Here is a 24,167-nt window from a genome sequence, read left to right as displayed (position 1 = left end):
ATTGTTAATAAAACACACCAAAACAATTTTTTAAATTTAATATACAAACAGACAATATAAAAAACATAAATGGAACTTTTCTCAAAACATTTTTTAATACTTACAAAAATATAAAAAGGAAGCAAATATCAACAATGCCAAATTGCAAAGTGATGCAAGTTTCAATCCCTATATTCCTGAGATTCATTTGGAAGACCAATGATTCTATATTGCTAATTGGCAAGATGGAAGTCTGTGAAACAATTTCTATCAGTCTTTATGCACAGATTTACTTTGCATACACTACAGACGAATGACGATGTTACCGTTTTTTTCGAGGTGCTGCAATACTTGCAAGTAAACGGCCTTTGCCCTGCCATTGGAAAGTGCATTAGAGTCATGTCTTTCCTAACACTGTCATCAGGCAATTCTGCACGTGTTCCCCTCCCAGGTTTCACTATGCCAACACCATTGGAAGTACATGGTGAATTAGTTGGTGAAGGTCTTGGAGTTGTTCTTAGGCTGCTCCCTCTAAGGTTTTGTCCTTTAGACCTTGCAATTTCAGAGATAGAATTCCTGAAATACTTCAGTTGCATACACTTTTGCTTTATTGCTCGAGAATCACGGCAATAAAGCACCCATGCATTCACAACAGCAAGATCAATAATATAGGCAAATAGCCGCATGTACCAACGTTTTGATTTCATTGGTGTTTTGTAGAGATGCACCAACATGTTGCTTTTGTCAATACCTCCCATGTTTGCATTATAGTTCTTGATGACTGCAGGGCACGATATTTTCTCTTTCCTCTTTGTACCCTTGTTGTATCTCTCAACAAGACTCATGGGCTCGACCCCAATATCAGTTGTCACTAAAGTCACAACTTTGGTGTCCTTCCATCGTACAACAAGGACACCATCATTGTTGTTGAAGCAAAAATTGCCCCTGACCACACTGTTTTTTTCCATTTGTTTGATAGGCACCAGATGTGGCTTACCACATCTATTGTCACGTACTGTTCCAGTGTATCTGCAGTTATACTTATCTCTTAGTAGCTTGACCAAAGGCATACTTGAAAAGAAATTGTCAGCATAGATTGCTGATGTGTTTGTCTTGTTCATAGTTTGTGCAAGTACCAGAACAATCTTTGTACTTATTGGAAGTTTACATTCTTCCTGTGGCAGCTGTATGGGATGTGTGTCAAAAGTTGTTGTGCCTTGATACATGAGTATATCATGTATGAGTCCATCTTGACTTGCACGACAAAAAAGTTTGAAACCCCACTTATCTGGTTTTGTTTTGATGTACTGCCTTAGGTTTCCAGCAGTTTTACCCTTGAAACCAACCATGACTTCATCAATAGATTGCTTGGGTGTAGCTGGAATTTTCAAGCAAGCATTAGTTAGTTCAGTGTAAAGAGGCCTTACTTTGTAGAATCTGTCATTATCCTTTTTTGTGTTGTCATTGAAATGAATATGACTTCTAAGGTACCTAAACCTCTTAGACGCCATGCTCTCTGCAACCTGTTGGCTCCTAAAACCAGCTTTCCAATAGTCTTCGAGGGATGGTAGTGAATTAATACCCATGAACAACAAAATACCTATGAACCTCATGATCTCTTCAGAATCTGTTGAAAAAGTACTATTTACGTCTTGTTGCCTTGTATACAAATTTGTTTGATATACTATGTTATCTATCATGGCTGGAGTAACGAACATACGAAAATACTCATATGGAGACCTAATTGCAAGAGGCTTTTCATGTTCATATGCCGGCAAAGGATCATTTTCAATGTCATCTACGGTCCACTCAGATGAAACTTGAAGAGCAATATTCTCATGGATCTCTTCCTCATCCGGGTATTCCTCAATCCTAAAAGTTTTCTTTTTCCTCATTACTTTCTGCTTTTTGGCTGGCCTTTCTTCCCTTTCTTCCTCATCATCAGTTGACATCTCTGCATCCTGTGCATCCGTTGGCAAGTATTCATCACCACTATCCAGCAATTCTGGTTCGTCTACCTCTGGTTCTGAGTCACTGTCTTCAGAAACGCAGATATACCTCGACCTGCTGGTCGACTGCTCCCCATAAAACAGCCTCTCATGGAACTGGAAGGACAATAGAAACCTCCTGTATAAATCCAGACCACTACAGAGTTCATATATGCAATTGAAAATTTTTTATAAATATTTATTTGACTAAAATTGGACATTCCCGGAAACTCGCGCAATACCGAAATAATTCGGACTAAAATGCATGCACTTTTTTCAACTGCATGCTACACTCATATTATGCTTCACACGGACTTTAGGTATATATCAAAATATGCCTAAACTATTCATGTAAGCACTAAACACAACAATCAGTACTTACCGACATTGTAGAATATATAATCCAAGAGTAGATTAGCAAGGGTGGAGGGAAAAATGCGCGTGTGTTCGAAGCAAAGCCGCTAGTGTTTATATTTTGATCTCTCAACCAATGGGAAGGCGGCAGAAGCGAACTGTACTTAGCTGAAGAGACTCAGGGAAGGCTTGTGATTGGTTGGAACTAAAGAACGGGAAGCTGGCTGCGCGGGGCGCGAAGTATGACACGCGCCAAAAACACGTAATTAATACCGAATTATTTCGGCCCACCCCGATAAAGGGTTAATCTAAGGTATTAGGGCTACCTTCCCCTTAGATCAAATCTAATTACTTACCATTTCCCAGGTGTTGCATGATTCCTGCAAGTTTGGCACTATGAATATAATAAATGGCAAGAGGTAGAAATAAAACAAAATGTACAGAAATACTTCTTGTTGGTTCAAGTTTTGGACACAATGGTGTACATGACTAGACAAAACAACACAGACAGGATGATTTGTTACACAGAATGACCCCAAGACTGAATGCCTTTTGCACTTTGGTCGCATGTGATTGTGATGGTAGGCTGAATGCTGATATTTTCCAAACTTGGGAGTCACCTACACTAAATCTAGAGTATGGACATGAGCTACCATTCTCCTTAGTTTCTAGATTGAATAAACACGATAAAATATACTTCATTCTAAAGTATTCATCATAAAAATTTCAGATATACATTTTACAATAGTAGCAAAAGTATGAAAAAAGTAAAACAGACTGGTGTCAGAGTTTGGATTGTTTAGTGTCTAACCAATGGGAAGGCAACGTACGCTCCATGTGGCCATTCCAACACTAATACTCTTTTAAAGCACAATAAATATCATAATCTAGAAGATATAAATAATTTTAGATATTTTGTAACTACAACATTAAGTTCAGTTTCATGTACAGTGGAGATATTTGCAGTATGGAGGGGCATCTGAACTATAGTATCAGTGCACCTCTGGCAAGATAATGAGGGTGAATGATGATAAAAATATTTCTTCTTTTTCAGTCACCCTACCTCAGTAGATGGCCAATGTGTTAAAAAAAAAAAATTAAATTATAAATTTTTTTTCCTAACACAGTGGCTGTCTCCCACTGAGGTTGGGTGACCTGAAAAAGAAACACTTTCACCATCATTCACTCCAAGGCAAGCAGATACTACAGTTCAACTCAGAATAGGTGACATACAGTAGATTACTGTGTACATTGGAACCTTAGGAAGGTAAAAATAGTGTTACGACTTTATACAAATAAAAGACCTCCAAGGGCAAACTTGCGTAATATTTGGTAGTAGGTAAAGTTTGCTATCAAACAGGTTTAGCTCTTAACATCAATGTAGCAATATTAATAAGAGTGGTTGCTTCACTGTACAAGTTGGCACAGTGCAGGATATGTATAAACTGGGAACAAGTGTCAAGGGAAGAAAACACACTACATGAGGGATCAGAATGGTTGAACTAAACAATCCCAACTTAAGGGATGGGGACAGTTATATGTTCCTGGCTTATCTTATTTCAAACATTCCAAGAGGTCAGTCCTAGAAAAATATGCACAATGTACTGACCAATGTAAAAATTATATACGTATAATTTATATATTTATATATATATATTTCATACTTATATATATATTTATTTATATATTTTTGTAATCTCAATAATAATGCGGTGTTAAAAGAATGCGCATCACAGACTCAGAAAGACATAGAAGATATACAGTACTTGGCTGCTGCACTCAAGAACCTGATTTAGTTTGAGAAACTCTGCTCCATCATCATAATAATAATAATAATAATATTAATCTGCTTCTCCAGCCAATTCACTGGTCCAACTATGAGCACAAGTTATTTATAAGAATACCAAAAAATCTGGTGCACAGCTTAAAATGGCTTCATGTAAGTGTTTGGATAACTGGGTTTAAATCAAACTAACAGAGGCTGCAAGCAGCAATTATTTACATAAATCTTTCGTGATCATACTGGTTATTCAATTTGCTATATTAACAAAGACAGTTGCTTGTGTATTAATAAAAACACTATGCTCCACTTCCTTAACAGAAAAAATTACATGCAGAGTGATAGGATTTAAAAGTCGAGCCATTGATGAATTATATGAAGTCACTCAAGTTTAATCGACTAACTCAATGTAAATTGAACACACGTTTACATTAACCAACAAACTTGAATGCTTTCCAGCACAATAATGTGATCCCCAATTTCACTTCAGCATTTAATATAAAAATTAAGCTGACATTTGGTGATCATCTGATAAGAATTATTGGTAATCCTGTACCCTCAATATGTATAAAGAGCAGCACACTCAGGTACATATCAACCCTACGTCCAGCAGCAGCTACAGTTCACCACACCCTGAGATGTACCATATTGTGGAAAATCATGTCCAGCAGCAGCTACAATTCACCACACCCTGAGGCGTACCATATTGTGGAAAATCATGCCTAGCAGCAGCTACAGTTCACCATAACCTGAGCAGATGGTTCAGATCATGAATGTTGAATGTGAGGTTTGCCTCTTCCAGAGAGCACAGGAAAGGTTATATTACAGTAGCTCAGCTCACACCATGTCAGGTGAGAACAACAGCTTCCTTCATGGCTTGTATCCACCTGCAAACAAAATGTAAATCTGTATTCCAATTAAATATAACACTGTATATACCTCAAAAATAGTCCAATTTATTACATACTCTTATAGTATTATACAGTAATTCCTTAGGGCAAAGTTACCAGTGTTATATTAAATTAACGGAAGAGTATCTCTTAGTAGATCCCCTTTAGGGGCTTTTGATCCAAGGAATTGGACCTGTGTTCTCTTTGCATCAGTCCTAAATGCCTCCCAGTCCCCAGGCACTGTACGATCCTATGAGTTCAGTCCTTTCCCATGAGTGTGATGATAATACAGTATTACAGAGTACAGTAATTGTTTAGGGTAAAGTCAATAATATTTTGTAATTCAGTTAATGGTAGAGTATCTCTTAATAGACCCTCAGGGAAGCTTCCTTGATGCTGGTGAGGGGATCTTGATCTCAGGACTTGGATCAATACTCTCCTTCTTTGAATCAAGCTTGAATGCCTTCCATTCCCCAAGCAACATATAACCTTGTGTATTTAGCTCTCCTCCCATGATTGTAAAAATAATAATACTGTAATAATAATGATAATAAAAATCTCTCAATAGATCTTTGAGCAAACATACTGTATTATTACCTATTACATTCGTGGGGAAGCACTACACCTGTAGGGGTCACATTAGAGCCTTGGGGAATGGGAGGCATTCAGGTTTGATTAAAGGAAGGGAAGGACAGGTCCAGTTCCTTAGATTAAGAGCCCCTCACCAGCATCAAGGAGTCTCCCTTGAGGGGCTTTATCACATAATTCAAGTGTCTGGTTTCAAAGCTTGATATCAAAATTCTTAATCATTCAAATAACTTTTAGACAAAAATTGAATGTATAATTCATACTTCTTTGCCAGATGTGGAGTATCAGCATGGAAGACAAGAGGTGGTTGGTTGGTGTGGGTCAACTGGAAGGTCAAACAAGCATCCACACCATCTGCCTCCTCCCTCACCTGAAAGTATAAATACTTTGTCAATGCTTGGTAAAAGCAATGTTAGCATTACAGGCTATGTCAGTGCTTAGTAAAAGAAACATCAATGTTGCAGGCTATGTCAGTGTTCAGTAAATGTAATGTCAGTATTACAGACTGTAAATTCTTGATATAAGTTACAACACTGATTGACAGGCTACAGCAGCTGTTTTAAACTGTAGGACTGGCATGCCTCTGGCAAGACAATGATGGAGTGAGTGATGCAACCTTTTGCATGGCTTCAACGATGTAACCGAGTACAGGCAGACTCTGCAGAGCGCACACATCCTGTGGTGCTCGGTACTCGTACAACACTCGGTCTTTGAGCACGAACCATCCTCTGTGCCACGATCTTCTGACCATCATCCTGAGATAACCGCACATCTGAGAGGAAGCATCACTAGCACATACCTGAAATGTAGAAAAAATAAGGTAAAGATAAATACAGAATAAAACATGCAAGTGGTCCTTGTCTTCACACATGCCAAATAGTGGATTACTACTGAACAGCAACTCCCTATCAAAAACATCTTACAGTACAGTATTTCCATACATTCTGACTTTGTTTCTTTTTAGGTCACCCTGCCTTGTTTCCTTTTATATTTAGTAATTTATACAGGAGAAGGGGTTACTAGCCCCTCGCTCCCAGCATTTTAATCACTTTTTACATCATGCATGGCTTACAGAGGAAGCATTCTTTTACGTTTTCCACTTCCGTATGGAGAGCTTAGTTATTATTGCACAGTTTAAGATCCTTTATGTTACACAAGAGTACGGTGGAACCTTGGTTTTCATATACCCTAGTTTACCTGGAGACAATTCTTGGAGAAAATTCTCTATAAAAAAATTTTTGTTAATATTTTTGGGTGTTTGGAACAGAACCAATTAATCTGTTCCAGACACCCAAAAATATTAAAAAAAATACATTTTATAGATAATTTTTTTCCAAGAATTGTCTCCAATTAGGGCATACAAAAACTGAGGTTCCACTGTAGTATATGAACAGTATTGCTCTTGGACCCAAGTTAGCATCAGAGGATCAAGCACCACCAAACCTTGTGATGAATGACACGCACAGGTATAGCTCTTCACATACAGTACAGACATGCAGATACAATATTGTATACTGTATGTTAGCAGTACACATGTATGTTCAGGAGAAACTTTTGTTTCTCTTTTTTGGGCCACCCTGCCTTGGTGGGATACGGCCAGTTTATTGAAAAAAAAAAAAGTATGTTTAGAAAAATGACAAAAGCTAATAAATTTTTCATCGCATTAGTCTCACATACCTCCATCAATCTCTCAGGAACTCTCTTCTTGATGCGATTTCTACTGCTTTCCCGGATCCCCTTCTTGAATTGAGCCTTGAGGCTGGACACTCGTCTTATTTTGTCTCCCTGCTGGTCCTCCTGAACTGCTGAGCCTTCATATCTGTGCTCAAAATCTTTCTGAAGGATTTCAAAACAGGTATCACAGACTCGCGCTGTCTGGTTCTTTTTATACTGTAAAGGAGCACGGTTGGCCGAACAGTGATCGCATACTACCTATGAATAACAACAAATCTTTGGATAAGCTTCCCTATAATATGAAAAAATAATAAAAGTATACATGGTACTATACTGTATTTCAAAGAATTCTCAAGTGAGCACGCATTATAGATTGTACCTTGCCACAAGCACGACAGTGATGTCTGCGGAAAGTGAGAGTGAATTCTGCTGTGCACTGCTGACACATTGTTACTCTGTAGTCGGGAATCCATACAGGAGCCTGTCAAGCACTTAATTTTAGTATTGTATTAGGAACAGTGGATGAGTAATTATTGTTATTGTATAAGGAAGTTTTCAAAACTTTCATGAAATTCATCTATACAAAGTCAGGTAGGAGAAACAAAATTAATCCTAGATTTGAAAGCTTTTTCTAAAATTTATAATGTAATTTTACTATTACTACTGTCATCATTAAAGAATATTTTAAAATTACTGTACCTGTTTTCCAAGTGTAGAGGTAGATGGTTGCCGATAGACAAATGTCTTGGCCTGCAAGAAGGTAGATCTGCGCGAGGCATTATCCTCTATTGCTTCACGTAGTGCCACTATCCATTCATCTCGTTCTTCTGCCGTGCTGTGAACACATTTTTGCAACAATCAGTGACTTTGCTTAAAACATTTATAACTGTTATATAAATCTTTTCTTTCAACACATCGGCCGTATCCCACCGAGGCGGGGTGGCCCAAAAGGAAAAACAGAAGTTTCTCCTTTCACATTTAGTAATATATACAGGAGAAGGGGTTACTAGCCCCTTGCTCCCAGCATTTTAGTCGCCTCTTACAACACGCATAGCTTACGGAGGAAGAATTCTGTTCCACTTCCCCATGGAAATAAGAGGAAATAAACAAGGACAAGAACTAGAAAGAAAATAGCAGAAAACCCAGAGGGGTGTGTATATATATGCTTGTACATGTATGTGTATTGTAACCTAAGTGTAAGTAGAAGTAGCAAGACATACCTGAAATCTTGCATGTTTATGAGGCAGACAAAAGACACCAGCAACCCTACCATCATGTAAAACAATTACAGGCTTTCGTTTTACACTCACTTGGCAGGACGGTAGTACCTCCCTGGGCGGTTGCTGTCTACCAACCTACTACCTAGGATGGCTTATTTATCTAGCACAATTCATCTAATATGACACAATAAACAACATCAATAACACAGAAACATGATATATACTCAAGAATGAATATAATATGGCATTAAGAATGTCATGAGTGGTGGTGTGTTGTTTGTTGTTGAGTGTATAGAAGCCACTGAAAGATAAGCCTTACACAGTAGTGGTAAAGGTGGCAGCAAAGGCGGCGGTGTTAGTCAGTAGCCTATATACCTCCAACAACAAAGGAGGAGTCAGTTTTGTGCTGTCCATTTTTTTTATCAATTAATCACTTAATTTACTTGCTACACTGTTAATATTACACTTCATCGCTGGCTGGTGCTATAGCCTTTACAGACTCCTGCTGCTTTAGTATCGTACATATTGCAGAATCACTGAAAAAGGCACATCTTCCCCTCTCTCTCAGCCCTTTACCAAAGGGCTGGCTGGCACTAGAAGCTTTCCTTGGGCCCATGGTAGCTCATTTAGCAGTTATTATTTTATTATCACACTGGCCGATTCCCACCAAGGCAGGGTGGCCCGAAAAAGAAAAACTTTCACCATCATTCACTCCATCACTGTCTTGCCAGAAGGGTGCTTTACACTACAGTTTTTAAACTGCAACATTAACACCCCTCCTTCAGAGTGCAGGCACTGTACTCCCATCTCCAGGACTCAAGTCCGGTCTGCCGGTTTCCCTGAACCCCTTCATAAATGTTACTTTGCTCACACTCCAACAGCATGTCAAGTATTAAAAACCATTTGTCTCCATTCACTCCTATCAAACACGCTCACGCATGCCTGCGTGAGCGTGTTAATAATAAGACCATTAATAATAAGACCATTAATACTTAGTCTCAATGAATATCAGAATGGCAGAAAAATGTACAGGTACGTATCCGAATTTCTAAGATGATACACTGTCAATTTACAGTACAACTTTGGTACCTTCCCTCTGAAATCTCTTGATGAGACTGCTCTATGTAGAATCTTTAATGAAGGTGGGGATCATCATGTAAAAATTTTTAACAGAGAAGCAGTAGCCTCGTGTAGTCATTCTTGAGGTGGGTATCTTGGGAATCTTAAAATTTTACAACACTCACCACTATGATATATTTTAGATGAGATTTCCCATTCAAGGAAGATCCTACATTAGATGACAAAAGAGCAATCTCATAAAAATATTTTTGAGGGGGTTCTTTCTTTTAAATATTGGCCATATCCTATCAAGGCTCCAACCTTTCCACCTATTTTCAGTGCAGGCACTGTACTTCCCAACCTCCAAAACTTAAGTCCGGTAATCCATTATCTCCACTCAATGCACAAACATATGCCTGATATATGTTCAATTCTTACCTCTCAATCCCTCTTTGATACATTCTTTTAAACTCCACTTCAAATCAAGGGAGGTGCTAATGAGGGGATTGCCTCCCACTTCCCAGGAAATGTATGACCCCCTATTGGTTTAGCAGTTCCCCATGATGTCTTCTACATTTTCCTTCCATCATAGAATTATACACTGTTATCACTATCTTCCTCCCTTATATCTCCCTAGACAGTTGCAATCTATTAGTCCCCCTACCTTTGTTATTTATGCTTACCTTGCTTGAAGGGTAAAGGAACGTGAGGTTGATATGACACTAAACTCATTCTTAAATTCCTCAGCTTTTGGTGTCTCTACTTTCATTCCTTCCAAGGTAAGTTCATAGTTGAGTCGGAGTGCTCCACCTGGGCCACTGGTGACAAAGCTCGTATACAGGAGAACATCTGATAACTGAAATGTATATTTTTTAAAACCTGTCTCTTATCTTTTGCAGCTAATAGCCTGAAACAAGATGAAAAAATATCAACAACTACACATCTGAAAAACATTTATTTTAAGATACAGTACACGTATTGTAGTTCTTTGTATATAATACTTTTGGTACTGTTCGACAAATATAACCATGATACTGTACTAACTTCCTGTCACATTGCAGTGGACAAAGGATAGTACTGAAAAGACCAGCTGACTTGTCTTTGATCTTTTTCCTACATAACATTTCCAGTTTTGATGGGCAAGTGTTAGGCTACCCATTAAAAAAGGGGAAACTGAGTAATGATATTTTGGAGGCTAAATATTTTTTATTACAGAAAAAGTTCTTAGGCCTGGGATTTTCATTTGTTCAGGTGACACACTTTCTCTTTGATTTGTAAAATAGACACTACCCAAAATTTTGAACTTTGACAAAGTCAAGGGGTTTCAAAGTTTGTTATCAAATTTCTTATGTGGACACATGATTATCACATGAAACTCATATTATTAGTACGTAGTAGCCTTATTACTAATATTATTACTGTGTACGTAATATATGGAATGTGATGCTATTCTGTCATCTCTTTCTGAGTCATGACTGCAGCTTGACTCAGAATAGTAACATGATAGTATGTTATATAAATCTGCTATGCCATGTCATGCCTGTGTTATGTGATCATGTGCTAGCTGAGAGGCAAAAAGCTCTCAAGGTTTTCACTGAGCCTTGTTGCTGGGTTGCAAATATTTCCACAAGTTTATAAATATTTCAGTGCAGAAGCCTTGAGTGTTCCTTAAAGTCTGTTTTGTTCATAAATGATCAGACAGTTGGTAGGAGAGGAATTCATACCTAATTAATGCTATGTACTTAAATTACACTCATCTTCTTTATAATTCTTTATTATACATTTGATATAATACAGTGATGGAGTGAATGATGGTAAAAGTTTTTCTTTTTTGAGCCACCCTACCTTGGTGGGAAATGGCCGATGTGTTAATAAATAATATAATTTCACATACATCTGGTGTGAGATATGTTAAGAAGCTGGAAAAATTTCAGAAGTATGCAACAAGACTAGTTCCAGAGCTAAGGGGTACGAGTTATGAAAGGCTAATAGAACTGAATCTAGTAACACTGGAAGACAGATTTTAAACCAGGGAAGACATGATAATAACTTTCACAATACCCAGAGGAACTGACAGTGTAATTAGAAATAAACTGTTTGAGAGGCCAGAAACAGGTCATTTGGGGCATAGCTGGAAGCTAGACACAGGAGCCACAGGGTTATCAGGGTTTTTCAGTCTCATGATTGTCAGGAATTGGAATGTCTTGACAAGGAAGTGGTGGAGATAGACTCCATACATAGTTTTAGAAGTAGGTATGATAATGCCCTTGTACAAGGCTACGGAGGTGGAGAGAATCTGTTAAGAGATAAATAAGAGGCCAAGAACTAAGATGAACCCTGCAACCACAAATATGTGAGTACCCCCACTCGCCCACCACAGACGCACTGTAGAATACACAAGTACTCTTCTTTCAAGGGAACCCCTTGTGGTGAAGTGTTCTCTAATTGAAGAACTTGACAAGCCCCTCCCTGTCCTCAGATCATTCCTGAACATTCCCACCTCCACTATATTATACGTGTATTATTATTATTTTGTGATTATTTCTGTATTGTGACGTGTGTCTTAGAACTAATTACTGATATGGTTTGAGGAATAGGTCTAATTTATTTAGTTTTGTTTTGGTTTTATTATGATATTGACAGAAAATAACTGACAATAGCAGCAAGTTGATCATGATAGTAAATGGTAGTTAAAGCGGTAACACCTGATAATGTCATTAACTTTTATGTTCAAAACATTGAATAACGAAGTTGTAGTTCTATTTAAATCATACAGATAAAAATACAAAGTAATGTATAATATTTTAACAAAAGAGTGCTACAGTTTCCTTTACAGATTAAGAGAAAACATCCCTTCGGAGTGAGGATGTTACCAAACATCATAGTTCATTCAACTAGAATCAGTTCCATACATAAATTATTATACATTACATTCTTTTAAGCCACATAAACATAAATATTGTGATATAATATCAAGTCATTCCTAGTTTGATAAATAGCTGAAAGTAGTACTGTGTATTTAAGATACTTATTTTTAAGATACTGACAGTTCCTCCCACAGATTGATGATCTAAAGAAAAAGCATTCAGTGTTACTCTTGCTCTTACTGTCTTTCCATGAGTGAGTGAACATCATCATGCCTTGATGCTAGTACAGGACTTTTGATACTATACCTGGATACCTGGAGGTTATTCCGGGGATCAACGCCCCCGCGGCCCGGTCCATGACCAGGCCTCCCGATGGATCAGGGCCTGATCAACTAGGCTGTTACTGCTGGCCGCACGCAGTCCGACGTACGAGCCACAGCCCGGCTGATCCGGCACTGACTTTAGGTATCTGTCCAGCTCTCTCTTGAAGGCAGCCAGGGGTTTATTGGCAATTGCAAACTAAATTACAAAGAGGGAACACCATGAATATTTCTATCCCTGTCACCATAAACAGGTAATTACACAGATTCAAGGAGCAAGTCATCACATACCAGGATGAAATACCTGGGTTGCATCTCCCTGCGGCAGAGTTTAAGAAGTTCTCCCTCCTTGAGTAAGTATCTACCAGGACGCACCAACTCACACCGTGGACCTCTGCTACTGCTGCTATCATGGTCTCCACTGCTGCTGCTACTCAGACGGTCCTGCAGTGCCAGCAGCTTCATGAAGTTGTTCTGTAAAACAATAACTGTTCAGTTTCACAAGGAACTGTAAGGACCCCAATGGACATGAGTCACTTTGACTATTTTGGGGTTATCTTAGATTATGTAATTTACACTATGTATGATAATTATACTTATGTGTACCTGTACCTAAATAAACTTACTGACCTTGACCTGCTGACCCCATGGGCAGGCACATCAACATTCAATACATTCCTTCAACTTGCTTATCTTTATTTCATCTCACAGTAAATATCATGGTCTCAGCTTTATCCCACTAAGTTGTATCAATTACTATTACTGTATATTTATGCAAAGCACTAAACCCGTGTCGACCACTCAGCAAAAGTAGAACGTAGTTGAAGCTTGTTCTAGAAACAGCACAATTCACACTGTGTAATCTGCAGAATGTATCTTAGCTAAATCTTCAGTCCCAAAGGTGACATACTTGTAACCACTTTCAAAGGTTTTGGGGCGGTGAAAAAGACAACTGAGAGAGGAACTTTACCGAGACGGCCTAAGGCCAAAATTAATTTCTGACTGCCTGATCAGCTAGGCTGCTGCTGCAAGTGGCTGAAGACCTAATTAGCTATCACAGCATTCCTGGTTATATTCACAAAAAGTGGAAATATCCCCAATGAGGGAAAAAATGTGAGGGATATTGGGGTATTTTAATCTGATCCAAGGAAGGGGAGAAGAGTTTTGATTCCTCTGATCCAGAGCCCCTGACAGGACTCCCCATGAAGGGGTTAATACTGATGAAGGGCTTTTGAACCAAGGAACTGGAGCTATTTTTTTTCTTGGAAGCAAAGCTAATTTCCTCTCATTCCCAGGTGCTATGCAATACTGTTAAGTGAACATGGACAGCAGGTGCAAGAAGACTTGCCCAAACTCGACCCACCAGGGAATCGAACCAGGGCCCTTTCTGTTCATCCAAAGGCTCTGTCCACTGTGCCACAAGTCAGAGGAGCAGAAGTGAGGGAGGAAGTGAGTGTCCTATGAGGAGCTGGAGTGAGGAAGAGCATATTAAGAGAGCGTTGGGGCGGGAGAGTGAACTAGCTGCAGTCAGCTTAGGGTTGGTTAGTTACCAGGATGGTAGTTAGTAGGTTTACTGAGGCACAGGTATACATAAGTACAATTATCATACGTAGAATAAATTACCTAGGATAACTAAAAAAAGTCACACAGTTATTTCCATTAGGGTAAAACCAATCAGTATGACTAATTGCATTGGGGTCCTTATGTGTTTAAGTTGGTTCCCACAACAGTATTTACTGATACATAAGAGGGCCAGCAGGTGTTAGGAGACTTGTCCTGGTATGACGTGACCTACACTATGTATAATGATTGTCCCCTGAATGGTAGTGTCTTGCCCAGGTATGAGATGACCTACACAATGTATAATGACTGACCCTTGAATGGTAGTGTTGGGTGATACAATGTTCTAGTGTTGGGTGACTCCCACTGTTCTAGTGTTGGATGACCCACTGTTCTAGTGCTGGGGACTCCCACTGCTCTAGTGTTGGGCAACTCCCACTGTTCTAGTCTTGGATGACTCCCACTGTTTTAGTGCTGGGTAACTCCCACCACTCTAGTGTTGGGTGACATCCACTAGTGTTGGATGACTCCCACTGTTTTAGTGTTGGGTGACTTCCACTGTTTTAGTGCTGGGTGACCCACTGTTCTAGTGCTGGGTGACCCACTGTTCTAGTGCAGGGGACTCCCACTGCTCTAGTGTTGGGTGACTCCCACGTTCTAGTCTTGGATGACTCCCACTGTTCTAGTGCTGGGTAACTCCCACTGTTCTAGTGCTGGGTGACCCCCCACTGTTCTACTGTTGGGTGACCCACTGTTCTACTGTTGGGTGACCCACTGTTCTAGTGCTGGGGACTCCCACTGCTCTAGTGTTGGGTGACTCCCACTGTTCTAGTCTTGGATGACTCCCACTGTTCTAGTGCTGGGTAACTCCCACTGTTCTAGTGCTGGGTAACTCCCACTGTTCTAGTGCTGGGTAACTCCCACTGTTCTAGTGCTGGGTAACTCCCACTGTTCTAGTGCTGGGTAACTCCCACTGTTCTAGTGTTGGGTAACTCCCACTGTTCTAGTGCTGGGTAACTCCCACTGTTCTAGTGTTCGGTGACCCACTGTTCTAGTGGTGGGTGACCCACTGTTCTAGTGTTGGGTGACCCACTGTTCTAGTGCTGGGTGACCCACTGTTCTAGTGGTGGGTGACCCACTGTTCTAGTGGTGGGTGACCCACTGTTCTAGTGTTGGGTGACCCACTGTTCTAGTGTTGGGTGACCCACTGTTCTAGTGGTGGGTGACCCACTGTTCTAGTGGTGGGTGACCCACTGTTCTAGTGGTGGGTGACCCACTGTTCTAGTGTTGGGTGACCCACTGTTCTAGTGTTGGGTGACCCACTGTTCTAGTGCTGGGTGACCCACTGTTCTAGTGGTGGGTGACCCACTGTTCTAGTGCTGGGTAACTCCCACTGTTCTAGTGTTCGGTGACCCACTGTTCTAGTGGTGGGTGACCCACTGTTCTAGTGGTGGGTGACCCACTGTTCTAGTGGTGGGTGACCCACTGTTCTAGTGTTGGGTGACCCACTGTTCTAGTGTTGGGTGACCCACTGTTCTAGTGCTGGGTGACCCACTGTTCTAGTGGTGGGTGACCCACTGTTCTAGTGGTGGGTGACCCACTGTTCTAGTGCTGGGTGACCCACTGTTCTAGTGTTGGGTGACCCACTGTTCTAGTGCTGGGTGACCCACTGTTCTAGTGGTGGGTGACCCACTGTTCTAGTGGTGGGTGACCCACTGTTCTAGTGTTGGGTGACCCACTGTTCTAGTGGTGGGTGACCCACTGTTCTAGTGCTGGGTGACCCACTGTTCTAGTGTTGGGTGACCCACTGTTCTAGTGCTGGGTGACCCACTGTTCTAGTGTTGGGTGACCCACTGTTCTAGTGTTGGGTGACCCACTGTTCTAGTGTTGGGTGACCCACTGTTCTAGTGTTGGGTGACCCACTGTTCTAGTGTTGGGTGACCCACTGTTCTAGTGTTGGGTGACCCACTGTTCTAGTGCTGGGTGACCCACTGTTCTAGTGTTGGGTGACCCACTGTTCTAGTGCTGGGTGACCCACTGTTCTAGTGTTGTTAGACCCACTGTTCTAGTGTTGGGTGACCCACTGTTCTAGTGTTGGGTGACCCACTGTTCTAGTGTTGGGTGACCCACTGTTCTAGTGTTGGGTGACCCACTGTTCTAGTGTTGGGTGACCCACTGTTCTAGTGTTGGGTGACCCACTGTTCTAGTGTTGGGTGACCCACTGTTCTAGTGTTGGGTGACCCACTGTTCTAGTGTTGGGTGACCCACTGTTCTAGTGTTGGGTGACCCACTGTTCTAGTGCTGGGTGACCCACTGTTCTAGTGTTGGGTGACCCACTGTTCTAGTGCTGGGTGACCCACTGTTCTAGTGTTGGGTGACCCACTGTTCTAGTGTTGGGTGACCCACTGTTCTAGTGGTGGGTGACCCACTGTTCTAGTGTTGGGTGACCCACTGTTCTAGTGGTGAGTGACCCACTGTTCTAGTGGTGGGTGACCCACTGTTCTAGTGGTGGGTGACCCACTGTTCTAGTGTTGGGTGACCCACTGTTCTAGTGGTGGGTGACCCACTGTTCTAGTGGTGGGTGACCCACTGTTCTAGTGATGGGTGACCCACTGTTCTAGTGCTGGGTGACCCACTGTTCTAGTGGTGGGTGACCCACTGTTCTAGTGGTGGGTGACCCACTGTTCTAGTGGTGGGTGACCCACTGTTCTAGTGATGGGTGACCCACTGTTCTAGTGCTGGGTGACCCACTGTTCTAGTGGTGGGTGACCCACTGTTCTAGTGGTGGGTGACCCACTGTTCTAGTGTTGGGTGACCCACTGTTCTAGTGGTGGGTGACCCACTGTTCTAATGATGGGTGACCCACTGTTCTAGTGGTGGGTGACCCACTGTTCTAGTGATGGGTAACTCCCACTGTTCTAGTGGTGGGTGACCCACTGTTCTAGTGATGGGTGACCCACTGTTCTAGTGTTGGGTGACCCACTGTTCTAGTGTTGGGTGACCCACTGTTCTAGTGATGGGTGACCCACTGTTCTAGTGCTGGGTGACCCACTGTTCTAGTGGTGGGTGACCCACTGTTCTAGTGGTGGGTGACCCACTGTTCTAGTGGTGGGTGACCCACTGTTCTAGTGATGGGTGACCCACTGTTCTAGTGCTGGGTGACCCACTGTTCTAGTGGTGGGTGACCCACTCTTCTAGTGATGGGTGACCCACTGTTCTAGTGCTGGGTGACCCACTGTTCTAGTGGTGGGTGACCCACTGTTCTAGTGTTGGGTGACCCACTGTTCTAGTGCTGGGTGACCCACTGTTCTAGTGGTGGGTGACCCACTCTTCTAGTGATGGGTGACCCACTGTTCTAGTGGTGGGTGACCCACTGTTCTAGTGATGGGTAACTCCCACTGTTCTAGTGGTGGGTGACCCACTGTTCTAGTGATGGGTGACCCACTGTTCTAGTGTTGGGTGACCCACTGTTCTAGTGTTGGGTGACCCACTGTTCTAGTGCTGGGTAAGTCCCACTGTTCTAGTGTTGGGTGACCCACTGTTCTAGTGTTGGGTGACCCACTGTTCTAGTGCTGGGTGACCCACTGTTCTAGTGTTGGGTGACCCACTGTTCTAGTGGTCTCAGTAGTAGTAACCAGTTACCAGTCTCAGTAGTAGTAACCAGTTACCAGTCTCAGTAGTAGTAACCAGTTACCAGTCTCAGTAGTAGTAACCAGTTACCAGTCTCAGTAGTAGTAACCAGTTACCAGTCTCAGTAGTAGTAACCAGTTACCAGTCTCAGTAGTAGTAACCAGTTACCAGTAACCGTCCGTTGACTCAACGACCAACCGTCTCTTGAGTCACGGTCTGTGCTGAGCTGACACTTATTTCAAAAGACCCACTACGGGGTACTGGCCAGCCGGCTAGTCAGTATTACGAGTGTAGCCAAGGAGATAGGTAGGGCTGGCAAGGGCTCTCTCCACATAACAGTAATTATAAGTAATAACAGCCTACGTGAGTATTTCTACCCTAATCCACGTATCGAACTCCCACTTGATAGTGGTGGGTGACCCACTGTTCTAGTGGTGGGTGACCCACTGTTCTAGTGGTGGGTGACCCACTGTTCTAGTGGTGGGTGACCCACTGTTCTAGTGTTGGGTGACCCACTGTTCTAGTGGTGGGTGACCCACTGTTCTAGTGGTGGGTGACCCACTGTTCTAGTGTTGGGTGACCCACTGTTCTAGTGTTGGGTGACCCACTGTTCTAGTGGTGGGTGACCCACTGTTCTAGTGTTGGGTGACCCACTGTTCTAGTGCTGGGTGACCCACTGTTCTAGTGTTGGGTGACCCACTGTTCTAGTGGTGGGTGACCCACTGTTCTAGTAATGGGTGACCCACTGTTCTAGTGGTGGGTGACCCACTGTTCTAGTGATGGGTGACCCACTGTTCTAGTGATGGGTGACCCACTGTTCTAGTGGTGGGTGACCCACTGTTCTAGTGGTGGGTGACCCACTGTTCTAGTGATGGGTGACCCACTGTTCTAGTGGTGGGTGACCCACTGTTCTAGTGTTGGGTGACCCACTGTTCTAGTGTTGGGTGACCCACTGTTCTAGTGTTGGGTGACCCACTGTTCTAGTGTTGGGTGACCCACTGTTCTAGTGTTGGGTGACCCACTGTTCTAGTGTTGGGTGACCCACTGTTCTAGTGGTGGGTGACCCACTGTTCTAGTGGTGGGTGACCCACTGTTCTAGTGATGGGTGACCCACTGTTCTAGTGTTGGGTGACCCACTGTTCTAGTGATGGGTGACCCACTGTTCTAGTGGTGGGTGACCCACTGTTCTAGTGTTGGGTGACCCACTGTTCTAGTGGTGGGTAACCCACTGTTCTAGTGCTGGGTAACTCCCACTGTTCTAGTGCTGGGTGACCCACTGTTCTAGTGGTGGGTGACCCACTGTTCTAGTGATGGGTGACCCACTGTTCTAGTGGTGGGTAACCCACTGTTCTAGTGATGGGTGACCCACTGTTCTAGTGGTGGGTGACCCACTGTTCTAGTGATGGGTGACCCACTGTTCTAGTGGTGGGTAACCCACTGTTCTAGTGATGGGTGACCCACTGTTCTAGTGTTGGGTGACCCACTGTTCTAGTGCTGGGTGACCCACTGTTCTAGTGATGGGTGACCCACTGTTCTAGTGGTGGGTGACCCACTGTTCTAGTGGTGGGTAACCCACTGTTCTAGTGATGGGTGACCCACTGTTCTAGTGCTGGGTGACCCACTGTTCTAGTGGTGGGTGACCCACTGTTCTAGTGATGGGTGACCCACTGTTCTAGTGATGGGTGACCCACTGTTCTAGTGGTGGGTGACCCACTGTTCTAGTGGTGGGTGACCTACTGTTCTAGTGCTGGGTGACCCACTGTTCTAGTGATGGGTGACCCACTGTTCTAGTGGTGGGTGACCCACTGTTCTAGTGTTGGGTGACCCACTGTTCTAGTGCTGGGTGACCCACTGTTCTAGTGCTGGGTGACCCACTGTTCTAGTGATGGGTGACCCACTGTTCTAGTGATGGGTGACCCACTGTTCTAGTGGTGGGTGACCCACTGTTCTAGTGGTGTGTGACCTACTGTTCTAGTGCTGGGTGACCCACTGTTCTAGTGGTGGGTGACCCACTGTTCTAGTGTTGGGTGACCCACTGTTCTAGTGCTGGGTGACCCACTGTTCTAGTGTTGGGTGACCCACTGTTCTAGTGTTGGGTGACCCACTGTTCTAGTGATGGGTGACCCACTGTTCTAGTGATGGGTAACTCCCACTGTTCTAGTGCTGGGTAACTCCCACTGTTCTAGTGGTGGGTGACCCACTGTTCTAGTGCTGGGTAACTCCCACTGTTCTAGTGGTGGGTGACCCACTGTTCTAGTGATGGGTAACTCCCACTGTTCTAGTGATGGGTGACCCACTGTTCTAGTGGTGGGTGACCCACTGTTCTAGTGATGGGTAACTCCCACTGTTCTAGTGCTGGGTGGCCCACTGTTCTAGTGTTGGGTGACCCACTGTTCTAGTGTTGGGTGACCCACTGTTCTAGTGATGGGTGACCCACTGTTCTAGTGATGGGTAACTCCCACTGTTCTAGTGCTGGGTAACTCCCACTGTTCTAGTGCTGGGTGACCCACTGTTCTAGTGCTGGGTAACTCCCACTGTTCTAGTGGTGGGTGACCCACTGTTCTAGTGATGGGTAACTCCCACTGTTCTAGTGCTGGGTGACCCACTGTTCTAGTGTTGGGTGACCCACTGTTCTAGTGTTGGGTGACCCACTGTTCTAGTGATGGGTGACCCACTGTTCTAGTGATGGGTAACTCCCACTGTTCTAGTGCTGGGTAACTCCCACTGTTCTAGTGGTGGGTGACCCACTGTTCTAATGCTGGGTAACTCCCACTGTTCTAGTGGTGGGTGACCCACTGTTGTAGTGATGGGTAACTCCCACTGTTCTAGTGGTGGGTGACCCACTGTTCTAGTGGTGGGTGACCCACTGTTCTAGTGATGGGTAACTCCCACTGTTCTAGTGATGGGTAACTCCTACCACTGATATTCCAATATTACCAGAGATAAACGTACAAATTTGGTTTGGTGGTGGTGCTGTGTCAGCTTTACCAGACATCGTGACCGTTTGCTTAATTACATCATTTGTGGTTCATTTGTGCGTTACGTTTATTCACTCTAAGACAGCCTACATATGTGTCTAGATATAAAGACAAAACAATAATGACCCGAATGGAAATATATCACCTAGTTTATGAACATTAGGAAAGGAAGAACATACAGCAGGCCCACTGGCCCATACTAGGCAGGTTCTTCTCAAACCCTATATGTGTATGCTCTCTGGGGTAGCGTACAGGTTTATACTGTAAATATATACTGGTATATATACTGGTTTCCTTACCTTCGTGTGTTAGTGTGACTCGATAATGGTCTAAGTTGGACCGAGGAACTGTCATAAGGTCGTCTCTCCTATGTGCGAGTTAACTTGTGTATTTATACTAACGTCTGTAAAATGGTTTGTAGATATTCGTGGATAAAAATTAACCTGTAGAGGAACAGTTAAGTGAGGTTGAGTGGTGTAGGTAGAGTTTATAGTTACACAGGGATGTTGTTATATGAGGCTCTTATTGTACCATATTTCTAGACTGGTTACATTGCATCATATAATATGAATGTGACACAGTTTAGTTTGTATTGATGTCACTGTGAATACTGTTTAGCAGATAGTGTGTGAAGGACGTGGGTGTTGGAGTATAGGGGGATGCTGAAGAGGATATGAGTGTTGGAGAGGGATAGTGTGGGTATGTTGGAGAGGGCGGGAATAGTGTGTGTGTTGGAGAGGGAGGGGATAGTGTGTGTTGGAGAGGGAGGGGATAGTGTGTGTTGGAGAGGGAAGGGATAGTGTGTGTTGGAGAGGGAAGGGAGAGTGCATGTTGGAGAGAGAAGGGAGAGTGTGTGTTGGAGAGAGAAGGGAGAGTGCGTGTTGGAGAGAGAAGGGATAGTGTGTGTTGGAGAGGGAAGGGAGAGTGTGTGTTGGAGAGAGAAGGGAGAGTGTGTGTTGGAGAGAGAAGGGAGAGTGCGTGTTGGAGAGAGAAGGGAGAGTGCGTGTTGGAGAGGGAAGGGAGAGTGCGTGTTGGAGAGGTAAGGGATAATGTATGTGTCCATCTTCTGTGCCTGTCAGGGTTCATAATCTAGCTCTTGGCCCCGGAGGTAAACAATGACAAAAGCCAAGTGGAAATAAAGAATGGTAGCAGGGAATCCTTCTATTACGCAAGATTGGACTTGATCACCCAAAGCTGGACTTATCATCCAAGACTGGACCTTCATAAAGTATACAGAAATAAGCAAATAGTTTCCCTTGTAAGTCATACGAGCACCTTGAGGTTAGGCTCTGAGAGAGAGAGAAAGAGAGAGAGAGAGAGAGAGAGAGAGAGAGAGAGAGAGAGAGAGAGAGAGAGAGAGAGAGAGAGAGAGAGAGAGAGAGAGAGAGAGAGAGAGAGATGAGAGAGAGAGATTAAAGAAAATACGGTACATCCAACAATATTCTGAGATGTGGCAAGTGGCAGGCTCCAGTTGGACTACAAGTGACACTGGCAGATTGCATCACCAGCTGATGTAGACGAAACTAAATATGAACTTTGCCAGATGGACTACTGTCACACACAGGATCATTACGTCCTGGAATATGATCAAATTAACGAATTCAGAGAGAACTCACTCACAAATATTGAAGAAATGTCATGGTATTTTATCTACAGTGGAATATTACCAATCCTTATGGAAAATACCCTGATTCTGCCCACTGTAAATAACTTATAACCACTTAACCTTGTGGCTGACCACACTTGGCTACAATATAAGGAAATGTAAATATTTCAGAACTACATATGAGTTACACTAATATTTTTATGAGTGAATTCTGGTCATGTAATACTAGAATGTTCTAGAAGTGTTCCTAGGACAGTAGTATTGAGCTATGATCATCTCTGTAACTATTTGTGTATACTTGAATAAACTTAATGATATGGGTTCTTATAGATGAGGTGCTCCTCTGTACCTCATATAAGAACCCATATAAGAGGAATTATAGTAGTCACTGCTAACGTCAAGGCCCGGTGGCCTGGTGGCTAAAGCTCCCGATTCACACACGGAGGGCCCGGGTTCGATTCCCGGCGGGTGGAAACATTCGACACGTTTCCTTACACCTGTTGTCCTGTTCACCTAGCAGCAAATAGGTACCTGGGTGTTAGTCGACTGGTGTGGGTCGCATCCTGGGGGACAAGATTAAGGACCCCAATGGAAATAAGTTAGACAGTCCTCGATGACGCACTGACTTTCTTGGGTTATCCTGGGTGGCTAACCCTCCGGGGTTAAAAATCCGAACGAAATCTCTCTTATCTGACTGTTTTGGGGTTATCTTGGAGGGTAATTTACACAAGTTATTATGAATGATAATTTGTCTAATTATATTTATTATGTACCTGTATCTAAATAAACTTACTTAACTTGATCTATGACCTTGTAAACACTATTTACTGTAACTTCAAACTTCAACCATATATTAAATTTGGGAAAGAAGTATAATTTGTTAATTATTCGCTTCGCTCCATGCTTGTCCGTTATTATTATATTTAGATGGAAGCGCTAAAACCATAGGGGTCATACAGCGGTTAAGAAATTATAAGTAATGAGTTATAAGTATTGAAGTTCGATCCTAGGAATTCAAATTCAAATTCAAATTCAAAGTTTATTCTCTATAAGGATTACAATGCTGAGTTTACAGAAATTTGGTCATTGTTTGGTTTACATGTAGAATTGAGATTACAGAGTGTACCACTAGAACGCTTAGCATGGCTAGGCATTTCGGGCATACTTAGTTTTATTCTTAATTGTAAAATATTGCAAATTATGAGGTAAGTTGGTATTATGGCTAAGTGACTAAATACTATTTTGTGAGTTTAGCAATGTGAATGCTTTTGTTTTGGCACAGTACATAGTTTCAGTATTGGAGTATCACAGGATTCATTATTTTAAGACTGAGATTAATATTTCTGTTTATGGTCAAATGAGTGAGTGAGTGTAAGTGTGAACCACCAGGTGGTATTCGTATAGTTAGTTGACGGGGTGTATCAGGGAGATAAGATGTTTTCTAATGGTAGTTTTGAAGGTGATGAATGTGTCTGCAGTTCTAGAGTTCTCAGGTAGGGTATTCCAGATTTTAGGGCCTTTGACATACATTGAATTTTTGTAAAGGTTTAGTCGGACACGGGGAATGTCGTAGAGATGTTTGTGTCTGGTGTTATGCCTGTGGGTTCTGTCACAACTATCAAGAAAGCATTTTAGGTCAAGGTTGATATTAGAGTTTAAGGCCCTGTAGATGTA

At 42.6% G+C, this 24,167-nt stretch overlaps 2 protein-coding genes across 3 annotated transcripts in view; both read right to left on the bottom strand.

Moving 5' to 3' along the window:
- Positions 1-139: 139 nt before the first annotated feature.
- LOC138854674 (piggyBac transposable element-derived protein 2-like) overlaps positions 140-24,167 on the bottom strand; it is a 185,706-nt gene continuing 161,678 nt past the window's right edge. Inside the window, exon 2 of the mRNA XM_070099249.1 lies at positions 140-2,629. Coding sequence (XP_069955350.1) covers positions 213-1,931 — 1,719 coding nt within the window. The 5' untranslated portion in view covers positions 1,932-2,629 and the 3' untranslated portion in view covers positions 140-212. The remainder of the gene's footprint in view (positions 2,630-24,167) is intronic.
- Positions 2,760-24,167, bottom strand: part of LOC128704031 (streptococcal hemagglutinin) — a 94,932-nt gene continuing 73,524 nt past the window's right edge. For both annotated transcript variants that reach the window (XM_070099245.1, XM_070099244.1), the window contains exons 5-12: positions 13,011-13,193; positions 10,216-10,388; positions 7,953-8,088; positions 7,633-7,734; positions 7,257-7,511; positions 6,196-6,378; positions 5,843-5,949; positions 2,760-4,988 (exon numbers count right to left, since the gene is read on the bottom strand). The gene's annotated coding sequence lies outside the window, so the exon portion shown is untranslated. The remainder of the gene's footprint in view (positions 4,989-5,842; positions 5,950-6,195; positions 6,379-7,256; positions 7,512-7,632; positions 7,735-7,952; positions 8,089-10,215; positions 10,389-13,010; positions 13,194-24,167) is intronic.

This window comes from Cherax quadricarinatus, chromosome 66, assembly GCF_038502225.1.
Source record: "Cherax quadricarinatus isolate ZL_2023a chromosome 66, ASM3850222v1, whole genome shotgun sequence".
NCBI lineage: Eukaryota > Metazoa > Arthropoda > Malacostraca > Decapoda > Parastacidae > Cherax > Cherax quadricarinatus.
The sequence above is the reverse complement of the archived record's forward strand: the minus strand, read 5'-3'. Positions and strand labels throughout refer to the sequence as shown.